General features: G+C 46.7%; 1 protein-coding gene across 1 annotated transcript in view; it reads right to left on the bottom strand.

Moving 5' to 3' along the window:
- The window catches only part of LOC130090940 (polyribonucleotide nucleotidyltransferase 1, mitochondrial), a 34975-nt gene that overhangs the window by 6019 nt on the left and 12045 nt on the right, over nucleotides 1-16911 (bottom strand). Inside the window, exons 9-23 of the mRNA XM_056258583.1 lie at nucleotides 16848-16911; nucleotides 15950-16001; nucleotides 12575-12632; nucleotides 12394-12490; nucleotides 12203-12305; nucleotides 7592-7662; nucleotides 6740-6776; nucleotides 6597-6663; nucleotides 6142-6231; nucleotides 6015-6068; nucleotides 5202-5311; nucleotides 3155-3226; nucleotides 2070-2133; nucleotides 1911-1994; nucleotides 1747-1830 (exon numbers count right to left, since the gene is read on the bottom strand). The exon at nucleotides 16848-16911 is cut by the window's right edge and continues 123 nt beyond it. Coding sequence (XP_056114558.1) covers nucleotides 1747-1830; nucleotides 1911-1994; nucleotides 2070-2133; nucleotides 3155-3226; nucleotides 5202-5311; nucleotides 6015-6068; nucleotides 6142-6231; nucleotides 6597-6663; nucleotides 6740-6776; nucleotides 7592-7662; nucleotides 12203-12305; nucleotides 12394-12490; nucleotides 12575-12632; nucleotides 15950-16001; nucleotides 16848-16911 — 1107 coding nt within the window. The remainder of the gene's footprint in view (nucleotides 1-1746; nucleotides 1831-1910; nucleotides 1995-2069; nucleotides 2134-3154; nucleotides 3227-5201; nucleotides 5312-6014; nucleotides 6069-6141; nucleotides 6232-6596; nucleotides 6664-6739; nucleotides 6777-7591; nucleotides 7663-12202; nucleotides 12306-12393; nucleotides 12491-12574; nucleotides 12633-15949; nucleotides 16002-16847) is intronic.

The raw sequence follows: 16911 nt of genomic DNA, 5'->3' as shown, positions 1-16911 counted from the left end.
CAGGCTGATGCTGAGGAGAACCACGATACTGAGGAGAACCACGATACTGAGGAGAACCACAGGCTGATGCTGAGGAGAACCACGATACTGAGGAGAACCACAGGATGATGCTGAGGAGAACCACGATACTGAGGAGAACCACGATACTGAGGAGAACCACAGGCTGATGCTGAGGAGAACCACGATACTGAGGAGAACCACGATGCTGAGGAGAACCACGATGCTGAGGAGAACCGCGATGCTGAGGAGAACCACGATGCTGAGGAGAACCGCGATGCTGAGGAGAACCGCGATACTGAGGAGAACCACGATACTGAGGAGAACCAGCACGATGCTGAGGAGAACCACGATACTGAGGAGAACCACAATACTGAGGAGAACCACGATACTGAGGAGAACCACAGGCTGATGCTGAGGAGAACCACGATACTGAGGAGAACCACGATGCTGAGGAGAACCACGATGCTGAGGAGAACCGCGATGCTGAGGAGAACCGCGATACTGAGGAGAACCACGATGCTGAGGAGAACCACAGTCTGATGCTGAGGAGAACCACAGTCTGATGCTGAGGAGAACCGCGATACTGAGGAGAACCGCGATACTGAGGAGAACCGCGATACTGAGGAGAACCACAGGCTGATGCTGAGGAGAACCACAATACTGAGGAGAACCACGATACTGAGGAGAACCACGATACTGAAGAGAACCGCAATACTGAGGAGAACCACAAGACCAAAACTGGGTCATCTGATACAGGACACACTTTACTGAAGTGGATTACTTTTAGATTACATTAAATCAGAATCGGGTGAGTTTCAGCCATGTAGGTTTACTTTTAGATTACTTTAGACTGAACCAGATTACTTTTAGACTACATTTATCCAAATTGGATTACTTTCAGGCGAATCAGATTACTTTTAGAATACATTTATCGGATTACTTTTGTCCGAATCAGATTACTTTTGGATTACTTTCGGGTGAATTGGATTACTAATTGATTACGTTAGTTTGAACTGGATTACTTTTAGATTGCTTTTGACCCAACTCATATAATCACATTGATTTGAATAGGATAATCTTGTACCATTTTGATATAACAATACAGAGAGAAAAAAAATATATCAATATTTATATAATCCCTTTATATAAAATCCCTGCATTGAATGTAAATATAAAATGGCAATTTGTGCTGTTTAATGTGCCTGAAAACAAAAGTCTTCCGAAGATATAATACATGGTTAAGTGCCTCACTAAGTGGTATTTCAAATTATAATAATATTATTAATAAATAATAATAATAATTAAATGCTTAACATATAGAATTAAAATGTGTTTGTCAGGATTAAAATTAATTATAAACAATTTACAGCCATTGTGTGAATAATGTAATCATGTAGATCTGATTATGAGTCTTGTCTTGAATCTGATCATGTAATCATGTAGATCTGATTATGAGTCTTGTCTTGAATCTGGTGATGTAATCATGTAGATCTGATTGAGTGTTTGAAAGGTCCTGAATCTGATGATGTAATCATGCAGATCTGATTATGAGTGTTTGAAAGGTCCTGAATCTGATGATGTAATCATGTAGATCTGATTATGAGTGTTTGAAAGGTCCTGAATCTGGTGATGTAATCATGTAGATCGGATTATGAGTCTTGTCCTGAATCTGGTGATGTAATCATGTAGATCTGATTATGAGTGTTTGAAAGGTCCTGAATCTGGTGTACTGGAGATCATCGTCACCTGTCTGAGCCTGCAGTCTGCGCAGATTAAACCCTCCTGGACCGACGAAGCGAGCTCGTCTGGATAAAGGCACGCTGACGTTCTCTGAGGAAAGAGTTCACACAGCATCAGAGAAACAGCAGGAACACGAACACGAGGAACGCATCACGCATCACTGATCATACCCACGACCGGCCCGTTCTCCTTCCGGGAGCTCCGGGGTTTGGGAATGCTCTTATTCATGATGGCTAGAATCTCTCTTTTGGCCACTGGAAGAGAAAGCAGAAAGCGTCACGTCAAACCCTCGCTGTGTGCGTCCCATGATGCTCGTGGAGGAGGCGTACCTGTGGCCTGCTGTATGGCCTCCATCACGATCTTCAGAGGAAGTCCTGGGATTTTAACATCAGCCTGCGGTACACAGAAGACCGATCACATGATGGAGGCGTTTTACTGGAACAGTCCATCTACAGATCTAATAAGTGCATTTCAGATTTCTCACAAATTCATATTACAGAAGCAAATCTTTACTTGATTTAGGATTCCTGTCTGATCGTATCATATCTGAAGTTAGGAAATCTTAACCTACTCCATCGAGTTTGGTAATCTACTCGTATGTCGCACTGCAAAGCCCCGAATTTAGGTAATATACCTTTAACTGAATCGGATTACTTTTAGATTATATTTGGCAGAATTGGATTACTTCTGTTTGAATTGGATTACTTTAAGATTACTTTCAGCTGAATCGGATTACTTTTAGATTACGTTCATCCGAATTGGATTACTTTCGACTGAATAGGATTACCTTTAGATTACTTAGACCTAACTGGATTCCTTTTAAATTACTTCCAATTTTAGATTACATTCGCCTGAGTTGAATTACTTTGCCGAATCAGATTCATTTTAGATTACTTTGGACGGAATCGGATAAATTGTAGATTACTTTCCACCGAATCAGATTACTTTTAGATTACATTCGGCAGAATGGGATTACTTCTGTTCAAATTAGATCACTTTAAGATTTATCAAATCGAGATAAACAAAATCTGTGCGCTTTTAGTTTCAGTGCTGCAGAAATAGAAGTTTTGATAAGCTTGGTAGAAAAGACGAGGCTTATCACTATATTTTATGAGCGTCTGTAATTATTTATCAGTGTTTTGGGGTCAAAGAGCAGCACATCACTGGAGTCTATAAAAGTCTTTCCACCACTAAACATAACTGTGATTCATTATTAATAAATGTAACGCCATTCTCGGACATGGCTACTGGAATGTGATTTTTACCGTTGACTTCTACATAAGTTGAACATTGAAGTTATCCTAAAATTAAGACAGTTTAGCATTTTTTGTGGAGTTAGGATGCTTCTGTAATACCCTTTTTCTATCTGTACTTATGAGATAATGCACTTGAGAAATGTTATTCTGAAATTCACCTGTAGAGCCGTGATGCCCTTGCTGCTCCCCGCCATCTTGAAGTCCATGTCTCCGTTGTAATCTTCTATTCCCTTGATTGATAAACACAACAGGATGAAGACCGGCTCTGAGAACGCTCTGAGAACACTGAGACGCTCTGAGACGCTCTGAGACGCTCTGAGACGCTCTGAGAACGCTCTGAGAACGCTCTGAGAACGCTGAGGCGCTTTGAGACGCTCTGAGAACACTGAGACGCTTTGAGACGCTCTGAGAACACTGAGACGCTCTGAGAACGCTCTGAGAACACTGAGACGCTTTGAGATGCTCTGAGAACACTGAGACGCTTTGAGATGCTCTGAGAACACTGAGACGCTCTGAGAACACTGAGACGCTCTGAGAACGCTCTGAGAACACTGAGACGCTCTGAGACGCTCTGAGAACGCTCTGAGAACACTGAGACGCTCTGAGACGCTCTGAGACGCTCTGAGACGCTCTGAGACGCTCTGAGAACACTGAGGCGCTTTGAGACGCTCTGAGAACACTGAGACGCTCTGAGAACGCTCTGAGAACACTGAGGCGCTTTGAGACGCTCTGAGAACACTGAGACGCTTTGAGACGCTCTGAGAACACTGAGACGCTCTGAGAACGCTCTGAGAACACTGAGACGCTTTGAGATGCTCTGAGAACACTGAGACGCTCTGAGAACGCTCTGAGAACACTGAGACGCTCTGAGAACGCTCTGAGAACGCTCTGAGAACGCTCTGAGAACACTGAGACGCTCTGAGAACGCTCTGAGAACACTGAGACGCTCTGAGAACGCTCTGAGAACACTGAGACGCTCTGAGAACGCTCTGAGAACACTGAGACGCTCTGAGAACGCTCTGAGAACACTGAGACGCTTTGAGACGCTCTGAGAACACTGAGACGCTCTGAGAACGCTCTGAGAACACTGAGACGCTCTGAGACGCTCTGAGACGCTCTGAGAACACTGAGACGCTTTGAGACGCTTTGAGACGCTTTGAGACGCTCTCACGCTCTGAGACGCTCTGAGACGCTCTGAGAACACTGAGACGCTCTGAGAACACTGAGGCGCTTTGAGACGCTCTGAGAACACTGAGACGCTCTGAGACGCTCTGAGAACACTGAGACGCTCTGAGACGCTCTGAGAACACTGAGGCGCTTTGAGACGCCCTGAGACGCTCTGAGAACGCCCTGAGAACGCTCTGAGACGCTCTGAGAACACTGAGACGCTTTGAGACGCTCTGAGAACACTGAGACGCTTTGAGACGCTCTGAGACGCCCTGAGACGCTCTGAGAACACTCTGAGAACGCTGAAGACGCTCTGAGAACACTGAGACGCTTTGAGACGCCCTGAGACGCTCTGAGAACGCCCTGAGACGCCCTGAGACGCTCTGAGAACGCTCTGAGACGCTCTGAGAACACTGAGACGCTTTGAGACGCCCTGAGACGCTCTGAGAACACTCTGAGAACGCTCTGAGACGCTCTGAGACGCTCTGAGACGCTCTGAGAACACTGAGACGCTTTGAGACGCTCTGAGACGCTCTGAGACGCTCTGAGAACATTCAGACGCTCTGAGACGCTTTGAGACGCTCTGAGACGCTCTGAGGCGCTTTGAGACGCTCTGAGAACACTGAGAACGCTCTGAGACGCTTTGAGACGCCCTGAGACGCTCTGAGACGCTCTGAGACGCTCTGAGACGCTCTGAGAACACTGAGACGCTTTGAGACGCTCTGAGACGCTCTGAGACGCCCTGAGAACGGTGTGTCTCAGAACACACCAAACACACACCTAAACACACACCTGAACACACCAAACACACACCTGAACACACACCTAAACACACACCTGAACACACCAAACACACCAAACACACACCTAAACACACCAAACACACACCAAACACACACCTAAACACACCGAACACACACACCAAACAAACACCTGAACATACATCAAAACACACACCTGAACACACCAAACACACACTCTGAGACGCTCTGAGAAAGCTCTGAGACGCACTGAGAACTGAAGCTGATGAACACCTACCAGAATATCCGTCAGAAGCCTGTAGTCCTGGATCTCCGACGGCTTCTCAGCGCTGGCTCTGGAGATCAGGCCGATGGCCACGCCGGCCACAGCGGAGGACACGGGCACACCTGAACACACACACCGAACACACACCTGAACACACCGAACACACACCTAAACACACCAAACAAACACCTAAACACACCAAACACACACCTAAACACACCGAACACACACCTGAACACACACCTGAACACACACCTGAACACACACCTGAACACACACCTGAACACACCTGAACACACACCTGAACAAACACCTGAACACACACACCAAACACACTTGAACACTAGAATGTCTAAGTTCTAGGACTTTTATAATGTCTACATGTGTATCTGAATGCACACTGAAGGTCACTGGCTTTAGGACCCAGAGGAACAGCTCATTTACTCCATATAGAGCTATAAGCCCATCTAGAATCATGATATATCATGATATATTATTTTATTTCCACAAGAGGCAAAGACACACAAAGTAAGATATATAGAGCTGAATTAAAAGGGTTATGGATGAAATTGTGAGTTATTTTAAATTTAAGTTGAAAGAATGTGAGGAATGTACTTAAATTACTAAACTACTATTTATTTACTATTTATTGATCAAATCTAGTAATTTAAAGGTAAATAAAATAAAATGTCCAAAAAAATTGCATTAAAAATATTTTTTTTATATAAAAATAAAAATAAAAGCAGCTTTCTGGAAGTATAATTTTAGGGCTCTGGCGAGGGAAGTGTGAGGTTTAGACATTACACTGCTGTCATGTGACCATACCTGCGTCCATGAGCGCGAGACTCCCGCCACACACCGACGCCATCGAGGAGGATCCTGCGACACACACACACACTCAGGACAGGCTCATACAGACGGCTGAGAGGAGCGTGTGTGTGTGTGTACCCACCGTTGGACTCCAGCACCTCAGACGTCACGCGGATGGTGAAGGGAAAGTCTGCAGGAATGATGGGTCTCAAAGCTTTCTCTGCCAGCGCTCCTGATGACACACACACACACAGGGTTGGGTATTGTTTGAATTTTAATGATTCCGATTCCAATTTCGATTCTGCTTATCGATTCCAATAAGGTAAAAAAAATGTTTTATTATTATTACAGAGACGGCAGGAATATCAGTGCTGTGACTTTAAGAGCTGCCCGGTATAGTTACACACACAGCGCTGACAACAGAGTCTCGCGCTGGAATGGTTTAAAGTCATATAGAAATGCTCACAAAGGAATCGATAAGAGGAATCGAAATTTTTATTTTATAACTGAAATCGATGTTCGATTCCCAGCCCTAGACAGCGATGAGATCCAGGAGACCCAGCGAAGCTTCACACACACACACACACACACACTCACCGTGGCCGAGCTCGCGCCGGTTCGTTCCGCCCATCCTCCCGATCTCATTGGTGGCGTACGGAGGAAACTGAAAGAAAGCGCTCAGTGAGTGAGGAGTCAGTGTTCACAGCCGAGCTAAAGCTGCCGCCTGAACTCTCGCTCACCTCATAGTGCAGCATGAAGTTCTTGTCTTTGACTCCACTGGAAGAGAACACACATCAGCCTCCGCTAGCTAGACCTCAGACTGTATAGTCGAGAACACTGACCCACACACAGCTAAACACAGTGTCACACTAACTCTTATACGCTGAAGAGTGTGAGGAGTCCAGAACACGGATCAGGGCTTTCAGACACATATCATCATTCTCATGTGAGGGACGCCATTTATCTTTTATAAACACACAGTTTATACACTGAAATATTTGTATTATAAATCTAAAATTAGTTTCAATTAAGTTACATTAGTATATATTTTTGTATAAGCATAAATGATATTATGCCTTATTCATTTATTTAATCAAATATATTTATTTTAATTTGGGAAGGAAGGCTTGCTGCGCTACTGTGATTCCCAAACAATCCTGTGCAACCAGGGCAGGACAAGACAAGGCAGAAAAGGAAAATCGCCGGTGCAACACATAAATCTTCTTAGTAATCCATTTATTTGATGACATCGAAACGTTAGTCACTGGTTTGTACCTCAAATAAATGGATTACTAAGAAGATTTATGTGTTGCACCGGCGATATTTATTTTAATATTCCTTAAGATTAACTTTATCTATTTCGTTAAAGTCCCCCTGTAGTCAATAACTTTATCCCTTAAAACTCATCTTTGATCACCAAAATTTCATATTTTAAAGTTTTTTCCTTGAAAAAAATGTCTTCATGCCTTAAAATATCTTGAATGTAACTCGACACCCTTGCCTCATTTAGTATACACGGTTCATAAACAGTGTGTGTGTGTGTGTGTGTGTGTGTAACACCTTTAAATTATGTGTTTGCGTGTGTCACTGACCTGAGCGCTGTGGTGATCACGTCTGTCTTCAGACTGGACTCCAGAGAGTCAAAGGTCACCGAGCACAGCACCTGCACACACACACATCCACCGACTGTAACCATGTGATCTAGCTCAAGCGTGTGCTCTGGCGTGTGATCCGGCGTGTGCTCTGGCGTGTGCTCTGGCGTGTGCTCTGGCGTGTGATCTGGCGTGTGATCCGGCGTGTGATCTGGCGTGTGCTCTGGCGTGTGATCCGGCGTGTGCTCTGGCGTGTGATCTGGCGTGTGATCCGGCGTGTGATCCGGCGTGTGCTCTGGCGTGTGCTCTGGCGTGTGCTCTGGCGTGTGCTCTGGCGTGTGCTCTGGCGTGTGCTCTGGCGTGTGATCTGGCGTGTGATCTGGCGTGTGAGTGTGATCTGGCGTGTGCTCTAGCATATGATCTGGCGTGTGATCTGGCGTGTGCTATAGCATATGATCTGGCGGGTGATCTGGCGTGTGATCTGGCAAATGATCTGGCGTGTGATCTGGCGTGTGATCTGGCGTGTGATCTGGCGTGTGATCTGGCGTGTGATCTGGCGTGTGATCCGGCGTGTGATCTGGCGTGTGATCCGGCGTGTGATCCGGCGTGTGCTCTGGCGTGTGCTCTGGCGTGTGCTCTGGCGTGTGCTCTGGCGTGTGCTCTGGCGTGTGCTCTGGCGTGTGCTCTGGCGTGTGCTCTGGCGTGTGCTCTGGCGTGTGATCTGGCGTGTGATCTGGCGTGTGAGTGTGATCTGGCGTGTGCTCTAGCATATGATCTGGCGTGTGATCTGGCGTGTGCTATAGCATATGATCTGGCGGGTGATCTGGCGTGTGATCTGGCAAATGATCTGGCGTGTGATCTGGCGTGTGATCTGGCGTGTGATCTGGCGTGTGCTCTAGCATATGATCTGGCGTGTGATCTGGCGTGTGCTATAGCATATGATCTGGCGTGTGATCTGGCGTGTGATCTGGCAAATGATCTGGCGTGTGATCTGGCGTGTGATCTGGCGTGTGATCTGGCGTGTGATCTGGCGTGTGATCTAGCGTGTGATCTGGCGTGTGATCTGGCGTGTGATCTGGCGTGTGATCTGGCGTGTGCTATAGCATATGATCTGGCGTGTGATCTGGCATGTGATCTGGCGTGTGATCTGGCGTGTGATCTGGCGTGTGCTCTGGCATATGATCTGGCGTGTGATCTGGCGTGTGATCTGGCGTATGATCTGGCGTATGATCTGGCGTATGATCTGGCGTATGATCTGGCATGTGATCTGGTGTGTAGCGTGTGCTCTAGCATATGATCTAGCGTGTGATCCGGCGTGTGATCTGGTGTGTAGCGTGTGATCTGGCATGTGATCTGGCGTGTGATCCGGCGTGTGTGATCCGGCGTGTGTGCTCTGGCGTGTGATCCGGCGTGTGCTCTGGCGTGTGATCCGGCTTGTGATCTAGCGTGTGATCTGGCGTGTGATCTGGTGTGTAGCGTGTGCTCTAGCATGTGATCTGGCGTGTGATCTGGTGTGTAGCGTGTGATCTGGCATGTGATCTGGTGTGTGTGATCCGGCGTGTGTGATCCGGCGTGTGTGCTCTGGCGTGTGATCCGGCGTGTGCTCTGGCGTGTGATCCGGCTTGTGATCTGGCGTGTGATCTGGCGTGTGATCTGGCGTGTGATCTGGCGTGTGATCTGGCGTGTGCTCTAGCATATGATCTAGCGTGTGATCTGGCGTGTGCTCTAGCATATGATCTAGCGTGTGATCTGGCGTGTGATCTGGTGTGTAGCATGTGATCTGGCGTGTGATCTGGTGTGTAGCGTGTGATCTGGCGTGTGATCTGGTGTGTAGCGTGTGCTCTAGCATATGATCTGGTGTGTAGCGTGTGCTCTAGCGTGTGATCTGGCGTGTGATCTGGCGTGTGCTCTAGCATGTGATCTGGCGTGCGGCGTGTGATCTAGCATATGATCTGGCGTATGATCTAGCGTGTGATCTGGCATTTGATCTGGCGTGTGATCTAGCGTGTGATCTAGCGTGTGATCCGGCGTGTGCTCTAGCATGTGATCTGGCGTGTGATCCGGCGTGTGATCTGGCGTGTAGCGTGTGCTCTAGCATGTGATCTGGCGTGTGATCTGGCATGTGATCTAGCGTGTGATCTGGCGTGTGATCTGGTGTGTGATCTGGCGTGTGATCCGGCGTGTGATCTGGCGTGTAGCGTGTGCTCTAGCATGTGATCTGGCGTGTGATCTGGCATGTGATCTAGCATGTGATCTGGCGTGTGATCTGGCATATGATCTAGCGTGTGATCTGGCGTGTGATCTGGCGTGTGCTCTAGCATATGATCTGGCGTGTGATCTGGCGTGTGATCTGGCGTGTGATCTGGCGTGTGATCTAGCATATGATCTGGCGTGTGATCTGGCGTGTGATCTAGCATGTGATCCGGCGTGTGATCTGGCGTGTGATCTGGCGTGTGATCTGGTATGTAGTAGGGGTGGTTAAAAAAATCGATTATTGATTAATCGCGATTATGTTATGGACGATTATGAATCGATTATTAAATTTTCAAAAATCGATTTTTTATTATTTAAAAAAAAAATTGGGTTATTATTATTGCCGCATCGCTGGATCTAGAGAGAAGCCGCCGCCGCCGTCGAGGAAGCGACAAGACAGCGCCTGAAGAAGCCGGCCGTCTTCGCCACCTTCAGCCATCCGTGCGAGCTACGCTATCCGGCGACGGATCCTTTCTTGCAAAACTTACTGTCTAAAAGAGCAGCGAGCGTCTTTTTCAAGATGCCTTGCACTTCCTGCGGCGCGTGCAGAGCCCCGCACAGCGACGGAGACCGCCATGTGATCTGCGCTCTCTGCCTGGGTTTGTGAGCTCAGCGACGCACTTCTGATGTCGACCCTGCGGGCTGCACTGCCGTCGTTTTCTGATGCAAATGCTCGCCGGAATGACTCCCTCGAGCGTCTATCTCTCCTTCTCCACCCCCTCTCCCGGACTCGCTGCCGCCGCCTCAGGGGACGAGGCGCTTGATATGGATGAGGACGCGCTGCTGACAGCTGTTCTAACCGCATATAATGCAAAAAAATTTTTGCATTATAAACTTTTTATTTACCTTGACATGTTTCGACTGCAACCTGCAGTCTTCCTCCACCTGAACAACACCTTGTCTTTCTAGAAGAAAATTGTCCAATTTCTACAGTATGTTGTTTCTGATCTACTTCCTTAAGGAAATAAGCCTTTCATTTATTTGTTATTGTTTCGTTCAACTTGATGAGTCACAACACAATGTGATGTATTCATTTCTGTGTTCTACAGAACATAAGCTACATACAAATAATTCTGAAATTATAACTACACAACACAGAAAGTGCTTTGAGTTGTTGTTGTTACTCAATAAAAGAGTTAAGTAATTCAGCAGCTGACTTTTTTTAATACTGCAATCACTTTGTAGTGTTTTTTCGTTTACTGTTGTGAAATGGAAAATCAATAATCGCTAATCGAGAATCGTTAATAATCGAAAATCGACTGTAATCGAATCGGGACTTCAATAATCGTAATCGAATCGGGAAATCAGACAGATTAACCACCCCTAGTATGTAGAGTGTGCTCTAGCATATGATCTAGCGTGTGTTCTGGCGTGTGATCTGGTGTGTAGCGTGTGCTCTAGCGTGTGATCTGGCGTGTGATCTGGCGTGTGATTGGTATGTAGCGTGTGCTCTAGCATATGATCTAGCGTGTGATCTGGCGTGTGATCTGGTGTGTAGCGTGTGCTCTAGCGTGTGATCTGGTGTGTAGCGTGTGATCTGGCGTGTGCTCTAGCATATGATCTGGCGTGTAGCGTGTGCTCTAGCGTGTGATCTGGCGTGTGATCTGGCGTGTAGCGTGTGCTCTAGCGTGTGCTCCGGCGTATGTTCAAACGTGTGATCTGGCGCATGATCTGGCGCGTGATCTGACGTAGATCTGACGTGTGATCTGGCGTGTGATCTGGCGTGTAGCGTGTGCTCTAGCATGTGATCTGGCGTGTGATCTGGCAAATGATCTAGCGTGTGATCTGGCGTGTGATCTGGCATATGATCTAGCGTGTGATCTGGCATGTGATCTGGCGTGTGCTATAGCATATGATCTGGCGTGTGATCTGGCGTGTGATCTGGCGTGTGATCTGGCGTGTGATCTGGCGTGTGATCTGGCATATGATCTAGCGTGTGATCTGGCGTGTGATCTGGCGTGTGCTATAGCATATGATCTGGCGTGTGATCTGGCGTGTGCTCTAGCATATGATCTGGCGTGTGATCTGGCGTGTGATCTGGTGTGTAGCGTGTGCTCTAGCATATGATCTAGCGTGTGATCTGGCGTGTGATCTGGTGTGTAGCGTGTGCTCTAGCATGTGATCTGGCGTGAGATCTGGTGTGTAGCGTGTGATCTGGCATGTGATCTGGCGTGCGATCCGGCGTGTGATCCGGCGTGTGGCGTGTGCTCTGGCATGTGATCTGACGCGTGATCTGACGCGTGATCTGACGCGTGATCTGACGCGTGATCTGGCGTGTGTTCTAGTGTGTGCTCTAGCGTGTGATCTGGTGTGTAGCGTGTGCTCTAGCATGTGATCTGGCGTGTACCGTGTGCTGACCTGTGTCTGACCCCTCTGGAAGAGAGCCGAGCCGTGGAGTGGCTTAAACACGTCCACCTCACAGGAGATGTTGCGTAGAGACGTGAGATCTCTTCCGTCACACCTGTCACATGATGCAAGAGTACCTGTCACATGACTCACCAACATCAGTGCTTACATTAACAGCTTGAGTATGATGGTATGATGGTTACCGTCTATATTCATGAAGAACCAGATTCCTGAAGATCTCTCTCGAGACGCTGTTGAAGGCCTCCACCACCTCAAACGTCTCCGCCTGCGGAAACTTCTCTACACACACCAGACAGCATCAGCGTTACACAGCGCAAACACACCAATCCGAACCGCTGATGAATGAGTGTGTCCGTCACACACCTCTGATCTGCTCCTCGGCCTCCAGACGGATCTTATTAATCGCTTCATCTCTGGATATCTGAGGAAACATGCACACTTAAAGGATTAGTTCACTTCAGAATTCAGATTTCCTGATAATTTACTCTCCCGCACGTTATCCAAGATGTTCATGTCTTTCTTTCTTCAGTCGAAAAGAAATGAAGGTTTTTGAGGAAAACATTGCAGGGTTTTCTCCATATAGTGACTTCAATGGTCCAACGGGTCGAAGGTCCAGATGTGAGTTTCAGTGCAGCTTCAAAGTCTCGACACGATCCAGCCGAGGAATAAGAGTCTGATCTAGACAAACCAGCGGCCATTTTATAACAAAATAAACATTTATATACTTTTTAACAACAAATACTTGTCTTGCACATCCACGACTTCACGCATTACGTAATCACGTTGGAAAGGTCAGGCGGTCATCTGACGTAGGCGGAAAATGTAGGGTTTTCTCCATCTCATTTCCTCCTCCAACTTTAAAATCTTAAGAAATCGTTGTTTTACCTATTTTTTTTTTTTTTTGTAAAGGGCGTTTGTCTTTGCACAAGTTGCTTTGTTCTTCCACCTACGTCACGAGTGACCTTTCACCCTGATTACGTAATGTGTGTCGCATCACATCTAGTGCAAGACCAGCATTAGTGGTTAAAATATCTTCAAGATGGCGCCGAGTATGGCTGCTGTGTTGCGAGCTCCGTTACAACATTGTAGTTTTTTGTTTGTTCTGTTTACAGTTCTTTAGTTTTTTGTCTTGGATGTTGTCTGTCTTATTGAGTACGACATACAAACACTTTTGACATTGGTTTGGCAATCGAATACCGAAAACCGGACTTTCATTTCGTCAATGATGCCCCGCTGTTTACAAACAAGACGGAGCCCTTTGTCTGGGCAGCTCGGTTGGGAAACGTAGCCGGAGAAGGGGAAGAAGAGTCGGCGTTCTCGTTAGAGTAAGACTGCGTGCAAATCGACCCCCGCTTCCCAGTATTCTGCTAGCAAACGTTCAGTCTCTAGACAACAAGCTCTGTGAGCTGAACCCTGATGACGACATCGATGCTTACGCTGATAGCGTAACATGTTTCATCAGGAAGTGCGTAGAAGACGTTGTTCCGACCAAAACAATACGGATTTACCCAAACCAGAAACCATGGATTAATAGGGATGTTCGTGCAGCTCTCAGTGTGCGGACCTCTGTTTTTAATTCCGGGAGTGCGGAGGGGCAAAAACAAGCAAGTTATGCCCTCCGAAAAACTATCAGAGCAGCAAAACGCCAGTACAGGGACAAGATTGAAGGACAGTTCATCACCACCGACTCTAGAAGCATGTGGAAGGGAATTAACATAATCACGGACTACAAAAGGAACACTAACACAGTGAACAACGCTGCCTCTCTCCCAGATGAGCTAAACACTTTCTATGCTCGTTTTGAGGGAACTAACACCCCCCTCGCGGAGAGAGTTCTCGCGGCGGAAGCTACAGAGGTTAGTACACTCTCCGTCTCTGTAGCGGATGTAACCCGATCTTTCCGACGGGTGAACATCCGTAAAGCCGCGGGTCCAGACGGCATTCCGGGCCGCGTCATCAGAAAGTGCGCGAACCAACTTGCTGGTGTTTTCACGGACATTTTCAATCGGTCCCTCTCCTTGTCTATAGTCCCCACTTGCTTCAAAACGTCCATCATAGTACCTGTACCGAAGCAAACCAATATCACCTGCTTAAATGACTGGCGTCCTGTTGCTCTGACCCCCATCATCAGTAAATGCTTTGAGAGACTAGTCAGAGATTACATCTGCTCTGTTCTACCTCCCTCACTGGACCCACTGCAGTTTGCATACCGCAATAACCACTCCACTGATGATGCTATTGCATCTACAATACACACTGCTCTCTCCCACCTGGAAAAGAGGAACACATATGTGAGAATGCTGTTTGTAGACTACAGCTCAGCATTCAACACCATAGTGCCCTCCGTGCTTGATGTGAAACTCCGGGCTCTGGGCTTAAACAGCTTGCTGTGCAGCTGGATCCTGGATTTCCTGTCAAATAGACGCCAGGTGGTTAGAATTGGCAGCAACATCTCCTCATCACTGACCCTCAACACCGGAGCCCCACAGGGCAGTGTTCTCTGCCCACTCTTGCACTCCTTGTACACAAATGACTGCGTGGCAACTCACAGCTCCAATACCATCATCAAGTTTGCTGATGACACGACGGTGGTAGGTCTGATCACCGACAATGATGAAACGGCCTACAGAGAGGAGGTGCTCACTCTGACTCATTGGTGTCAGGAGAAAAACCTCTCCCTCAACATCAGCAAAACAAAGGAGCTAGTGGTCGACTTCAGGAGGAACGACAGAGATCACAGCCTCATCACCATAAATGGAGCTCCGGTGGAGAGAGTCAGCAGCTTCAAGTTCCTCGGTGTCCACATCACAGAGGAACTCACATGGTCCGTCCACACTGAGGCCGTCGTGAAGAAGGCTCATCAGCGCCTCTTCTTCCTGAGACGGCTGAGGAAGTTTGGAATGAACCGCCACATCCTCACACAGTTCTACACCAGCACTGTCGAGAGCATCCTGACTGGCTGCATCACTGCCTGGTATGGCAATACTACCAGCTGTAACCGCAAAGCCCTGCAAAGGGTGGTGCGCACTGCCAGCCGTATCGTCGGAGGTGAGCTTCCCTCCCTCCAGGATATATATGCCAGGCGGTGTGTGAAGAAAGCTTGGAGGATCATCAGAGACTCTAGCCACCCGAGCCATGGGCTGCTCTCACTGCTACCATCAGGCAGGCGGTACCGCAGCATCAGGACACACACCAGCCGACTCCATGACAGCTTCTTCCCACAAGCAATCAGATTTCTAAACTCTTGATCCTTCATGATCAATAACCATAAACAGTCTAACTGTCAACATAGCACAACATAACCCCACCGCATATTACATATATATATATATATATTTCCACCTTATGTGTATCTATTGTATGCATATATACCTCTTTTGGATATTGTATATCGTTTATTGTACATTGTATATTATATTATTATTTATTGTTTTGTTAGTGTATATGATACTGTGAGTAACTGTGCGCACATTAGATGTGTAAATCTGTTTGCTGTAATTGTTATACAGTACGTCCATCGTGTCATGACTGCTATGTTGCTCGGAATTGCACCTAAGAATTTCACCCACTGATGCACTTGTGTATATGGATGTGTGACAATAAAGGGATTTGATTTGATTTGATTGATAAAAGACATGAACATCTTGGATGACGTGGGGAAGAGTAAATTATCAGGAAATTTTAAGTGAACTACTCCTTTAACACCACGAGATCAGACGGTGTGACGCTGACACTCACCTTGTCATGTGTGAAGTCTGTAAATACAGCATAGATCTTAGCAGACGTCAACCTGAGGAGAAAGCAGCCAATCAAACGCTGACATGCGTGTCATGAGGAATTACATACAATGACCATAAACTCAATAGTCATCTAGAAACATCACTCTAGAGAGGGGCATTCTGACAAATATATGCACTATATTGCATATTTATTAGGGAAGCACGATATATCGGCCACCATATCGTATCGGCCGATATACACTGAACAAAATTATAAACGCAACACTTTTGTTTTTGCCCCCATTTTTCATGAGCTGAACTCAAAGATTTAAGACTTTTTCTATGTACACAAAAGGCCTATTTCTGTCAAATATTGTTCAGAAATCTGTCTAAAACTGTGTTAGTGAGCACTTCTCCTGTGCCGAGATCATCCGTCCCCCTCACAGGTGTGGCGTATCAAGATGCTGATTACACAGCAGGAGTATTGCACAGGTGTGCCTTAGGGCTGTCCACAATAAAAGGCCACTCTAAAATGTGCATATTTACTGGTGAGTCCTTTGTTTTTGTTAGCAGGCTCTCATAAATTACATAAAAATTTGGATTTAGATGTATCAGCCAATATATCAGTTATCGGCTTTCAAATATAAAGAATTATCGGTTATCGGCCAAAATGTTCATATTGGTGCATCCCTTATATTTATTATATTTTTAAATGAACTGTTCTTTAATATTGAATGTATGTTAGAATAAACCATGAAAACAAGTGTTTATGACAGCAAATGAAACAAATTTGAATCGAATTGTGAAAGGTGTGTCAATGCCCAGCTCTAACAAACACAGCAGTTTTATGGGTCAGTGTCATGAAGTCCAGCTCATATTTCACCCCCAAAATAAATAATGATCTGCTAGAGTCTCACAGGCGTGTGAAGTCCACCATCTCGGCGGCGGCGGTGAATAGTCTGGCCGGAGAGCGCTTGGCCA

Source organism: Rhinichthys klamathensis, unplaced genomic scaffold, assembly GCF_029890125.1.
Source record: "Rhinichthys klamathensis goyatoka isolate OS25496 unplaced genomic scaffold, OSU_Roscu_1.1 h1tg000155l_1, whole genome shotgun sequence".
Classification (NCBI taxonomy): domain Eukaryota; kingdom Metazoa; phylum Chordata; class Actinopteri; order Cypriniformes; family Leuciscidae; genus Rhinichthys; species Rhinichthys klamathensis.
Note: the sequence above shows the minus strand (reverse complement) of the source record. Positions and strands in the feature narration are given on the sequence as shown.